General features: G+C 54.7%; 1 protein-coding gene across 2 annotated transcripts; it reads left to right on the top strand.

The window, feature by feature from the left end:
* Positions 1-3,137: 3,137 nt before the first annotated feature.
* Positions 3,138-11,519, top strand: SPATA20 (spermatogenesis associated 20). 2 transcript variants are annotated; one of them, XM_081271732.1, is made up of 17 exons: positions 3,144-3,261; positions 4,018-4,137; positions 4,263-4,442; positions 4,542-4,606; positions 4,780-4,934; positions 5,011-5,154; positions 5,248-5,449; positions 5,901-6,031; positions 6,121-6,225; positions 6,645-6,719; positions 6,819-7,028; positions 7,110-7,302; positions 7,595-7,763; positions 8,016-8,227; positions 9,857-10,056; positions 10,919-10,999; positions 11,174-11,519. In XM_081271732.1, exons 2-17 carry the CDS (start codon positions 4,061-4,063, stop codon positions 11,342-11,344), a joined length of 2,370 nt encoding a protein of 789 aa, XP_081127858.1. In that variant the 5' UTR covers positions 3,144-3,261; positions 4,018-4,060; the 3' UTR covers positions 11,345-11,519. The 2 variants fall into 2 exon arrangements, with proteins under 2 accessions (XP_081127859.1, XP_081127858.1); XM_081271733.1 differs by lacking the exon at positions 4,018-4,137 and having other exon boundaries at positions 3,138-3,261.
* Positions 11,520-12,448: the final 929 nt, after the last annotated feature.

Raw genomic sequence — 12,448 nt, 5'->3', positions numbered from 1 at the left:
AGAGCAGACAAAAGGTGTGTGTGGGGTGGGAGGGATGTGACGAAGCTGCAGCAAAGCCAGGTCAGGAGCACTCATGTTCCTATGTTTACTGGGTCATCTTAAATCCAGCTCTGAGCCCTGCCCCCACCACCAAGGCTGACAAGAAACTTCCCTTTATCAGTGGGAGTCTGCTCCTACTGCGGGCTCATGAAGGGTTTTAGAAACCAAGAGTGGTACAAGGCCTGGTACTCATTCTGGGAGCCATCACGGCCACTTTGACTTTCACTCAATGCTTCATGATCACTGGATCACTGGACACTGGTGTGTCCTCAGTGCTCAGGGGTGGCCCTGCAAGCCAGCCTGCTGTTAGCCCCTTCCTCTTTTCAGATACTGAGAGCAAACAGCCTTCCATAGTCCTCCCAAGAAATATCCAAGTTGTTGATGGTGGGGGTGTGTGATGCCACTGTCCTCCTGGGGTGGGTTGCTTTGTTTGTGTGGAGGGAGGGAGTCCCACTGTTGCAGACCAGATGGACAAGAGCACTTACTTAGAAGTCAGACGGACAGGGTTTAAAACTCTGCTCCCAAGTTTGAACTTAATGATAATAATCTATTAATAGGTGGTTATGCTGTCTGACCTTGAGTAAAATTACTTCACCTCTCTTTGCCTGTGCCTCAATTTCCCTACTTGTCAAATGGGATCAAGAGTTCCTTCTTTGGGCTGGGAGGGAGGGGTGCAGCTCAGGGGGAGAGCACTTGCCAAACAAGCTTGAGGTCCCGGCTTCAATCCACAGTTCTGCCAACAAACAGAACTATGGACTGAACTTCTTGCAATCCCCAGTCCTTTTGTTTCTGATACGCCCCTCTCTGAGCTTGTACTCTGGTCATTTTATGTCTGTGACTTTTTCAACAAGTAAATAAACAAGAGCTGGGGTTCACCTTCTTCACACACTGACCATGACAATGATCCCTGCCCCTTGTCTCTGGCTTTTCCAGGCAGCACACACAGCCCAGCCCCCATCTATCTTCTGCTGCACCCAAACTGGGAAGGTTCTATCTTCCTTGGTCCCAGATCCATCTCTGTGCCTCTCCCACCAAAACTGACTCTCCCCTGGAGACTCCAAGAGGGAAAAATAGTTCAGTTGCCTTGCTTCTGGTAGCTACTTCTGGGACATCTTCCTCCTTGTGAGACCCTCCTCCTGGAGACTGGCACTGTGGTGCTGCCCCGCCTCCTTCCTGCCTGTGGCTGCCACTCCTCCTCATTCTCAGGATGCTTCCCTCTTGGCTCACTTGACCCCACCCAGATCCAACCTCAACACCTTATCCAGGAGGATGACCTCACAGCCTCTTGACCTCTCAGCTCCCCTGACCCATGCGCACCCTTAGGGACTTGTCACCGTCCCAGTTTCCTCCAGGCTTCCTGATCTCACTCCTCCCAGCTGAAGGATGTCCTCTGGAGCATCTCCACCTGCCAGTCCCCGACTCTCAGAACTGCTCAGTATTAAGGATCTCTTTTCTCCTCCATAGCTTCAATGGCTTTCTCTCAACCAAATTCTTCCCATCAATATGTGTTCTTATTAGCTTCGTCCCCAAAGTATCTTTCTCCTCACATTGAGTGCCCAGGTTATCCCTCCATTTCTCCTCTCTGCCTTCCCTCAATGCTCTCCAGTTGCTGCCTGCTCTCAGCCTGGTATCATTGGATGATTGTCACCACACCAACCCAGGGATTTTTCTGGTCTATCCTGGGTGGATTCCCGATTCGTGTTCCTTCCTTCTTGCAATCCCAGTCCTTTTGCTTCTGAAATGCCCCTCTGTGAGTTTGCACTCTGGCCATTTCATGTCTATGACTTTTTCAGGCTTATGGAGGCCAGACCTGAGCCTTCTTTCTGCTTCTAATGCAGTCTCCCCTGGGGGACTTCTCCCTGGAGAAACCCTCATTCCTCTCTCCCAACAGCTTCCCCTCTGTGCTCCAAGACTTGTCACCTCCATCTCCCTGTGTTCATCTCAAAGGCACCTTAAACAACGGATCCAAAGTGCCAGTCATGCTTGACACCTTCTTCTCCTACCGGGCTAGTCCTGAGAGTCGTGCCTAGGCCCCCAGCCCTGCCTTTTCTCTGCAGCTTCACCCCCCCCTTGTGGCAACCCTCCCATCTCCCTGCCATGCTGCTTTGGCCTCCCAATCACTGCTGCTTCCTCTCTTGCCTCTTTCTGATCCATTCTCCACTGAGCAGTCAGAAAGATCTTCCCCAAATGCAAACCCAACTGGGTCATTCTCCTTACTGAAGCCCTCCAACAGCTACCTTCTGCTCTCAATAAAACTCCTCTTCTCACAAGTTCCTCCAAGACCTGGTCCCTGCCCTCCTCCCCAACCTCCTAGCCTCATCTATGACCTATCTTCCCCTTGCTTTCTGACCTGCAGTTCCTTATCCCTGACTCACTGTGACATGTGAGGGCCTTTGCATATGTGTTCCTTCGGCCTACTTCTCCAGTGCCCTGCCCCCCAGGCACAAATGTAATTTCCTCAGGGAAACCTTCCCTTCTTGTCCCTTCCACCAGATCAAGTGCCTTGTTATATTATGCACACAGTGGGTGGTTGAATATTCATTTGTGTGGCTGTCTGACTGGCCTCTGTCTCTCAACTGTCTGTGAGTAAAACCGGGGAACAGGCTTATCTCTGTCCACCCTCCATTCAGTATCTGGCAGAGTGGCAGGCACTGGACACTTGGACACTCACTGCATACTGGCTCAATGCATGTGTATAAAGCATACTATACAACATAAAATTGGCTCAGTGTTATTATTCAGGAAAATGTTCCTGGAGTGGGTGGGATTTGAGCAGGACCTGGAATTGGAGACTGAACCAGACTTGCTAGCTGGATGGAGCTGGACAAGACATGACTTCAGGTAGAGTCTCATTTCTCAAAAAAAAAGGTCAAATTAGCTGAGGTTCTGAGATCCCACGGCCCTGGCACCCCATATCCGTGAGAGTCGTCCTCTGGCAGGCAGGGTTACTCAAGCCAAGGCCGTTTTTAGGCATGGACCCCAGGCTCTAAAGCCCGGGCTGCTGGGTTTGCAATCCTCCTCTCGGCCACATGGCGACGCTCAGAGACCAGACACTCAGCTCCGAGTCCGGGCGAAGACCCGCCCGCGGCTCTGAGGGCGCCGGGCCCGCCCCTCGCAGCCTGCCGTTGGGTTTCTCTCGGAGCAGCCATGCTGGGCGCGGGCCTGGATGGGCCGCAGCCTCCGGCTGCCCCGCGCCAGGCTGGGTCTCACCGCGAGCCGCAGGTACGAGCGGGCCGCTGGGGTGCGCCCTGCACCTGCGGCGCCGGTGGCCGGTCTCCCTGGCTCTGGGTCCATAGTGCCTGCTCGCCAGCCCCGCATGCCTGGTCCTCCCCGCACCCCACCTGCCTCTGATCTGACTTGGACACCTGGCCCTGCAGAAGGGTCCTGAGACCAGCACTGGCAGAAAGGGCCTCCGTCTCTCCCCAACCCCCTCCACTTATGGGGCTGGCTCCTGGGGGGACTAATCTGAGGCTACCACCAAGAAGCCCTCCTTGAGCCCAGAGCTGGACTAGGGCCCTTTCTTCAGTAACACATTGTGACCCGTCACTGCCCTGTATTGATGTGGGGCCTGTCCATTATTAGGTCTGCCCCCAGCATCACTCTCCTAGGCTGAACTCCTTCAGATGGGGCGTTTCTGATTCCCTGGGTGTCCTCCGGGTCTGACACAGGACCTGGCTCATTGGGCTGCCCAGTGGTGGGTTTTGAGTAAGGAGTCCTTGGACTGTTTTCCTCTGGTTTCCCATCACCTGGCTCAGTCCCAGACCCTGTTTATGTGTGGTCCAGCCACTCCTAGAGCAGCCACCAGCAGCTGTACCTTTCTACCCAGTTCATGCCCCCATGCATGCCAGAGGACCCCTCCCCCACCCAGTGCAAATCACCCTCCGGAGGGGCCCTGTTAGGGGGACAGAATGGTGTTGGAAGGACCATTCTGCCCATTGTGACCCGCCCTGACCTCACAGTCATCCTTCCCACCACCAGGTCTTGAGAGGTTGGGGGAGACTAACCTGGCAGGGAGTGCCCAATGAGCCACCTCTCCTCACCCCCCAAAAAACTTAAGGGGGAGCACAAAGGCCACGGTCTCCCCCGTGGTTCAGAAAGGTGTGTGGGGCTGGGAGCTGGAGTTCTTTTGGGTTCGAAGGAAAGCTGGGTGGGATATGGGGGGAGGTGGGCATGGGCACAGGTGGGGCAGGCCTTGACCTGTGTGACCCATCTGCCCACACCAGGGGTAGCTCCTCCCGGGACAAGGACCGTAGTGCTACGGTCAATAGTTCAGTGTCCATGCCTGCCGGAGGGAAGGGAAGTCGTCCCAGCTGCCCCCCAGCTACACCCCAGAAAGCCCCCAACCGCCTGATCAATGAGAAGTCACCATACCTTCTACAACATGCCTACAATCCTGTGGACTGGTAAGTACCTTTCCAGTGCTCTCCTTGAAGCAGCTGGGGCCGCAGACCCCCCCTCAACCTCCAGGGCTGCTGATTGATGCCACACCCTGCTGGACCTAGGTACCCCTGGGGACAGGAAGCCTTTGACAAGGCCAGGAAAGAAAACAAGCCAATCTTCCTCTCAGGTAATGTGCCCACCTTCTCTGAAATGGGGAGGGCTGTGCGGGGGAAGGGTTGGTCAGGAGGGGAAAGGTCCTGTGGGCTTTACTGGCTCCCAGGGGTCTGGAGATCAGCTTCTGGTCTAGGTGGGGACCCTGGGCTGCTCTGTCCCATCTTTGCTGCCCCATTTGCGTTCCAGTGGGGTACTCTACCTGCCACTGGTGCCACATGATGGAGGAGGAGTCCTTCCAGAACGAGGAGATTGGCCGCCTGCTCAGTGAGGACTTCATCAGTGTGAAGGTAGACCGGGAAGAGCGGCCTGACGTGGACAAGGTGTTCATGACGTTTGTGCAGGTGAGCTGTTTTCCTGTGGGAAAAATCCTGTCACTTGTTCACAGCAGTTCCCTTGACTCTGATGCTCTCTCCACAGGCCACCAGCAGTGGTGGGGGCTGGCCCATGAATGTGTGGCTGACTCCCAACCTCCAGCCCTTTGTGGGGGGCACCTATTTCCCCCCTGAGGATGGCCTGACCAGAGTTGGCTTCCGCACAGTGTTGATGAGAATACGGGATCAGGTTGGTGTGCATCCAGGAGGGAGGTACTCCAGCCCAGGTCAAGGAGCCCCCGAGCTCCATGCTGACCTCCGGGTGTGCCCTCTCCTCCCACAGTGGAAGCAGAATAAGAACACCCTGCTAGAAAACAGCCAGCGTGTTACAACAGCCCTGCTGGCCCGTTCAGAGATCAGCATGGGTGACCGCCAGCTGCCACCCTCTGCCGCCACCATGAATACCCGCTGCTTCCAGCAGCTGGATGAGGGCTATGATGAGGAGTATGGTGGTTTTGCTGAGGCCCCCAAGTTTCCCACACCAGGTCAGCATCCCCCCAGCCCTCCTTACCCCAGACCTGGTCTTGTGCTTCCTGTCCTGATCAATGGTCTTCTGCTTCCTGGCATAGTCATTAGCCTCCTGTCCTCCCAACTGGCCAGGAGACTTGATACCTGCTCTTAGTAATGACATTCTGACCCTGACCTACATAATGATCTTCCAACCTGGTAAATGACCCTGGGCAATGTTACTGGTCTGGTCTGTAACTTCCTGGTCCCCTGTGGCCGATGATATTCTGTTCTCCGGCTCAGATGATGACCTTGTGTCCTTTGGGTTGCCCATTGACCTCCTGACTCTCAGGCTTTCCAGAGATTGCCTGCCTGTCAAGTGAACTCCTCTGGGTTGACTGTTGACCTCCTGACCTCAGCCTGGCCAGAGGCCTCTTGACTATCCACACCCCATCATTCCCTCACTCACCTGTTCTTGCCACCCCACAGTGATCCTGAACTTCCTGTTCTCCTACTGGCTCACTCACCGTCTAACCCAGGATGGCTCTCGGGCCCAGCAGATGGCCTTGCACACCCTGAAAATGATGGCCAATGGGGGCATCCGGGACCATGTGGGCCAGGTGAGGGGCAGCGGGGCATTCCTTGGAGGAGCAGAGGTAGGTGGTGGCTGGGATCAGCCTCCAAGCCCTGCATCTCTCACCTGGTACAGGGCTTTCACCGCTACTCCACGGACCGCCAGTGGCACGTCCCTCACTTTGAGAAGATGCTGTATGACCAAGCACAGCTCGCAGTGGCCTATTCACAGGCCTTCCAGGTGACCCCCTTGCCTAGTCCTAACCCTGGCTGCCTCTCCCAAGGCCTTCCTAGTACTGTGGCTCTTCCTTCATTTTTTTTCTATTTTTCCTTTTTTTTTTTTTATTTCTCCCTTTCTTTTCTTGCAGTACTAGAAATTGAACTCAGAGGCACTGTACCTCTGAGCTGTATCCCCAGCCATTTTAATTTTTTAAGTTTTGAGACAGGATCTCACTAAGTGGCTGAGGCTGGCCTCCATCTTCAGGTCCTCTTGCCTCAGGCTTCTAAGTAGCTGGGATTACAGGCCTGGCCCATCACCCTTAGTTTCAACTCCTAATTCCTACTACCCAGGCTCCCCTCCCCAAATTTCCTGGGAGAATATCACCCCTATGTACCTGGGCCACCCCAATGGCCTCTACTGACATCCTCCTCCCTCCCCAGATTTCTGGTGATGAATTCTATTCTGAGGTTGCTAAAGGCATCCTGCAGTATGTGTCCCGGAGTCTGAACCACCGGGTATGTATCCAGAGGAAGGTGGGCCTGGCTGTAGGAGAGGTTTGGGGCCTCCACTGCCCTTCAGGCTGTGGGACCCAGCCAACTCTTCTCTTTCCACAGTCTGGAGGCTTCTACAGCGCAGAGGATGCAGATTCGCCCCCAGAGCGGGGCTCACGGCCCAAAGAGGGTGCCTTCTATGTGTGGACGGTGAAAGAGATCCAGCAGCTCCTCCCAGACCCTGTACAGGGTGCCACCGAGCCTCTGACCTCAGGCCAGCTTCTCATGAAACACTATGGACTCACAGAGGCTGGCAATATCAGCCCCAGTCAGGTGAAGACTTCTGGGGACACAGGAGGGGGCCTAAGTCCTGCTGGGTATGTGGGCTCCCTCTGATAAGGCCGTTTTCCTCAGGATCCTAACGGGGAGCTGCAGGGCCAGAACGTGTTGACTGTTCGGTATTCGCTGGAGCTGACTGCTGCCCGCTTTGGCTTGGATGTGGAAGCCGTGCGGACCTTGCTCACCACCGGGCTGGAGAAGCTCTTCCAGGCCCGGAAACACCGGCCAAAACCACACCTGGACAGCAAGATGCTGGCTGCCTGGAATGGTGGGGCAGTCCTGTCTGAGGCCCAATCCTGTTTGTAGAATTCCCCTCACCAAGTTCCCCTGTCTGTCAGACACCCTTAAAACTGCGGATTCTTCCTTTATTAGGTTTATTATCCTTAATTTGCAAATGTGTTAATTCGAGGCTTAGAGAGTGGAAGTGATCTGCCCAGGGTCAGTCACCTTACAGGGGCCAGGAGTCCAGCTCTAACTGGTGTTGGGTCAGAGCCTGGGGTGTGGCGGGGACCTCCCTGGAGAGCTCTGACCTCATCTTACACCCTTTCTTCTCCCACCAGGCCTGATGGTGTCTGGCTTCGCTGTGACTGGGGCTGTCTTGGGCATAGACAAGCTGATCAACTATGCCACCAACTGTGCCAAGTTCCTTAAGCGGCACATGTTTGATGTGGCCAGTGGCCGCCTGAAGCGCACCTGCTATGCTGGCAATGGGGGGACCGTGGAGCACAGGTGGGGGACTGGGCAGGCTGGGAGGACTCATCTTCCTTATGTATTCCTAGCCCCCCTCTGCCCTTCCTCTGGATGAGGCCTCTCTATGAGCTCTTAACTTCCTGGGTCCATTTACTCCTCTGGGAAATGGGCTAGTGGCAGACACCAGATAGCTGGATTTTTGAGGATTAAATGAAGGAACACATGAGAAATGTCCCCTCTGTGAAAGCCCCAGGCCTTCACAAGCCTCTCCCCTGTTGCCTGTGTCCCCAGCAACCCGCCCTGCTGGGGCTTCCTGGAGGACTACACCTTCGTGGTACGGGGCCTGCTGGACCTGTATGAAGCCTCACAGGAGAGCTCATGGCTCGAGTGGGCTCTACGGCTACAGGACACACAAGACAGGCTCTTCTGGGACTCCAGGGGAGGTGGCTACTTCTGCAGCGAGGCTGAGCTGGGGTCTGGCCTGCCCCTGCGTCTGAAAGATGGTTAGTGTGGGTGTGGGCTGGCCTGGGGTCCTGCACCCAGCTGGGTTTGGCTTTCCCTGCACAAAGCATAGTTCAGGGTGGTGGTCAGGAGCTGGTATGGGCTGGCCTCACGTCTCTGTTCTCCGCTCCTTACAATTGTGTGAACCTGTTTCTTTCTTTCTTTTTTCTTTCTTTCTTTTTTGGAACTGGGGATTGAACCCAGGGGCATTTTACATCCCTAGCCCTTTTATTTATTTTTATTTTGAGACAGGATCTTGCTAAATTGCTTAGGGCTTGACTAAGTTGCTGAGGCTGGCCTTGAACTTGCCATCCTTCTGTCTCAGCCTCCCAAGACACTGGGATTTAGGCATATGCCACCATGCTGGCCTCTCTCTCTCTCTCTCTCTCTCTCATTTTTAGTTGTAGGTAGAGACAATACCTTTTTTGTTTATTTTTATGTGGTGCTAGGGATCAAATTCAGTACCTCACACATTCTATGCAAGCCACTCTACCACTGAGCTAACAACCCCAATCCCTGGCCTCTCTTAATATATAAAAGGATATTAATGCTGGTACTGACTCACAGGATTGATGGAAAGATTTATCTAGGTGCTCAATGCACATGCTCAATGGTCACTGGCGTCTGGGGATTCATACCTGGAATGAGGCTGACGTGGTCCCTGCTTTCAGGAAGTTTACAGTATAGTAGAAGACAGCTAATAAACAGAAATAAGGCAGTAATGCACTCGACACATGTAGTTAAAGTTGTGATGAGGGCTGCAAAGAAGTAGGAGCCCTATACCACGTGGCTACCCCCATGTCTTGTCTGTTGTTAATGGTCTCTCAAAGAGCAGGACTTATCCCCAGGGTCCAGTGCAATCCTGACAAGTTGTAATAGGTGCTCAGTAAATGTTTACTGAATAAATGAAATGGCCTCAGGAGAGAACCAAGAGGAGGAGATCCAGCTCAGCCTGAGGGGAGATCAAATTGAACCAGGCCTGGGAGGCAGGAGTAGGGACCATGGGGTCACAGAAGAACTGTGGAGATTGTTCAGACAGAGGGAAGAGTCTGAGAGGCCCCAAGGGGGAAGCCTGGGCCCTGGAGGACAGAGGTCAGGGCCTGTATGAAAGGAGGGCACTGGGGCCTGCAGGAAAAGGAGGGAAAGGCTCAGGAGACGTGCTTAAGGAGGTCACTTTGATGGTGAAGAAGGGATGGAGGTAGGGGAAACAAGTGACCAGTTAGGAGACCATTCATGGTGTTCAGTGCATGCAGGCATTGACGAAGGCTCAACTAAGGGTTGAGCTTGGGATGGAGAGAAGTGGCAAAGTGGCATGTATTGTGGCTGCAGCCCTGGCAGGACTCAGACAAATTAGAAGTGGGGTGTGAGAGACAGGAAGGGTGTGGCCACTCTGGCTTGAGCAGCTGGGTGGTGGACAGAGGTATCAGCAGTTAGACAGGGCCTGGGGACTGGCAGGCCAGCAGGAGGAGTTGAAGGTGCCACGAGAGAGCCATGTACCAACCACTGCTAGAGTAGGCAGGAGGTGTCTTCCTCCATCCCCTCCCCCAAGGCCCCGGAATTAGTCTGGGGCAGGGTCCTGAGACCCAGTGACCCTTTCTTGCCTCCAACCCCTTCCTCCCTCTGCCCTGCAGACCAGGATGGTGCGGAGCCTAGTGCCAACTCTGTGTCGGCTCACAACCTGCTCCGGCTGCACGGTTTCACCGGCCACAAGGACTGGATGGACAAGTGTGTGTGTCTATTGACCGCCTTCTCAGAGCGCATGCGCCGGGTCCCCGTGGCATTGCCTGAGATGGTCCGTGCCCTCTCAGCTCACCAGCAGACCCTCAAGCAGGTGGGGGTGCTGTTCCTCTGGCTGGGGCCTGGGTAGGAGGGGAGCGGGGTTGCAACAGGGAAGAAAGTATGGGATAGGGATCCTGGGACTGTCCCTGGCAAGTGCCCTTGAGGCAGGTCCCTGCTCTGCAGTGGAGGTGTCTGTAGGAGGGTGTGCATCTGAGGAGATGGCCTGTGGGCCCAGGCACATGCCCATGTGAGTGCCTGTCTCTGGCCTTCAGAGTATGGGTGCAGGATGCAGGGACTAAATATGGGTCCCTGGTTGCTGGTGAAGTGTTCTCTGTAAGGCTCTGACCCCATGTGTGGTGTTGCCATGTGTGTGCAACCCTGGGGAGTGTGTCTGTGTGTGCATGTGACTGTCTTTCTGGGCATGGGCACTCTTGTGAGTGTTGGCAGTGTGCATTTGCCTATCTGCATGTGTACCCCCCGTCTTCAGGTGTGCCTGCTTGTGTTACATGTTTGCTCTGTGTGTGTGTGTGTGTGTGTGTGTGTGAGAGAGAGAGGGGGGGGGGTTTGTACACATGGCATCTTCCCCTGTATGGGTATCTGCTATGTTTATACATGAGTACCATCTCCCTGTGGATGTGTCTCTGTGATACGTGTCTCCCACTGTATCGAGTCCTTTGGGTGTGTGTCCCCCATGTTTGTGTCTCTACCATTGTGCATGGCATTGTCACTATATTCTCCTGGGGTCTGTGTCTCCACTTGCAAAGCATTAAATCCAGTGTGGCCTCCTGGTAGCTGAGTCTCCATTCCTCTTGGAGAGAAAGGGTGGTGTGAAGGGAGGATCTAGAAACCCTGATAGGTCTGGGGTTCGGCTCCTCCCTCATCTAACACTGGAATGACCTTTTTATTCTGGCCAGATTGTGATCTGTGGAGACCCGCAGGCCAAGGACACCAAGGCTCTGCTGCAGTGTGTCCACTCCACCTTTGTGCCTAACAAGGTGTGCGTCCCTGTGAGCCCAGCCCCACCCCTGCCTCCCTTGAGTTGCCCTCTCCTCTCCTTCGCTCCCCAACATCTGCCTTGAAGGATTGAAGAGAGGTCATCTCCACCATGGGCTCTGTAGTGCCCCAGTACTTTCCTCCAGGTGACCCTCTCTGCTCTGCCACTGCCCCAGGTGCTGATTCTGGCTGATGGGGACCCATCAAGCTTCCTGTCCCGCCAGCTGCCCTTCCTGAGTACCCTGCGACGGCTAGAAGACCGGGCCACTGCATATGTGTGTGAGAATCAAGCCTGCTCAATGCCCATCACTGAGCCCTGTGAATTACGAAAACTGCTACATCAGTGACTGACTCCGCGGGGCCAGGGCAAAAGGTGGCGCTTCCCAAGTGACCAGAAACTTAGGCCCATCAAGGCTGTGTACAACCTGCAGCCACCCCTGGGCACCCTGCCACCAGGTGATCTTGGCCATCCTCACTGCTCCCCCATGGGCACCCACTTACCCTGGAATAAACCGAACAGCGTCCCGCAGTGACCCTGGGGCCTCAGCCTCACTTGTGAGGGAGGGGATCGGCTCTGGCCTGGGAACTAGCAGCCGAGGACCCCTTCCTCTGCGAGTCCTCAGCTGACCTCTTTGTCTTCTTCCATCCCCCTTTACCTTCCAGAGTGACCCTGCCCCCATCCATAGTCATTGAGCCTGAATGAAACTGAGGTCAGGGGCTAAAACTAAGTACAGTGGACCTGAGTGGAGACAGGGATGTATACCAGCCCAGGAGGGGAAAGCCAGTCCTTGCCTGTAGAAGGGGTTAGCAAAGAGTCCCGCCCTTCCCTCCCCTTGTTCTGAGCAGGGAAGGGATAAAGGGACACTTTATATTTGATGATGGCAATATTGCATATGCCATGGTTCACGGTAGCAGCTGCTATCAGAACTGAGACTTTTTTTTAGGGGATCCATCCTGCCCTGACCCCTCATCAGGAAGTGGGGAGGCCTCTGGCAAGAGGTCAGATTGTTCATCCCCTGCTTTTTGCAAGCCTTTTAGGAAAATTCTCTCTCTCTCTCTCTCTCTCTCTCTCTCTCTCTCTCTCTTTAGCATCTGTTGTGTTGGAAGTCCTTCCTCAAATTTATCTAAGTTTTTCCTGAGCAGAGTAAGCTGAACCTTCCTGTGACCTTCTCCTGCCTGCTAGATGTTGGGAGATGCTCTTGAGTCCTCTCCTTGGCATACACATCTTTGCAGGCTCCAGAAAACCCATCTAGCCCCCACCAGGGGAGGAGACAGGAAAGCGTGATTTGGGAAGGGCAGGTGTGGAGTGATGGGGCTGACAGGTGGGGTGGGGGGAGCTTCCCCTCAGGCCTTCAGGGGTCTGCTGAGTCTGGGCATCCTCCTGGGCCCCAAGCCCAGCAATACTGATAGCCAAAAGAAGCTGCTAGAGACAAGGAGGCCTAAATGGGGCC

This window comes from Spermophilus citellus (assembly GCF_964194105.1).
Source record: "Spermophilus citellus genome assembly, chromosome: 17".
In the NCBI taxonomy this organism is placed as follows: Eukaryota; Metazoa; Chordata; class Mammalia; order Rodentia; family Sciuridae; genus Spermophilus; species Spermophilus citellus.
Note: the sequence above shows the minus strand (reverse complement) of the source record. Positions and strands in the feature narration are given on the sequence as shown.

Bases quoted from the DNA above. Each gene is read 5' to 3' on its own strand.
- SPATA20 (XM_081271732.1), top strand. From the start codon at position 4,061: ATGAGCCACCTCTCCTCACCCCCCAAAAAACTTAAGGGGGAGCACAAA. The intron at 4,607-4,779 runs GTAATGTGCCCA...TTTGCGTTCCAG, and splicing joins CAAGCCAATCTTCCTCTCAG to TGGGGTACTCTACCTGCCAC. The intron at 10,057-10,918 runs GTGGGGGTGCTG...TATTCTGGCCAG, and splicing joins ACCAGCAGACCCTCAAGCAG to ATTGTGATCTGTGGAGACCC.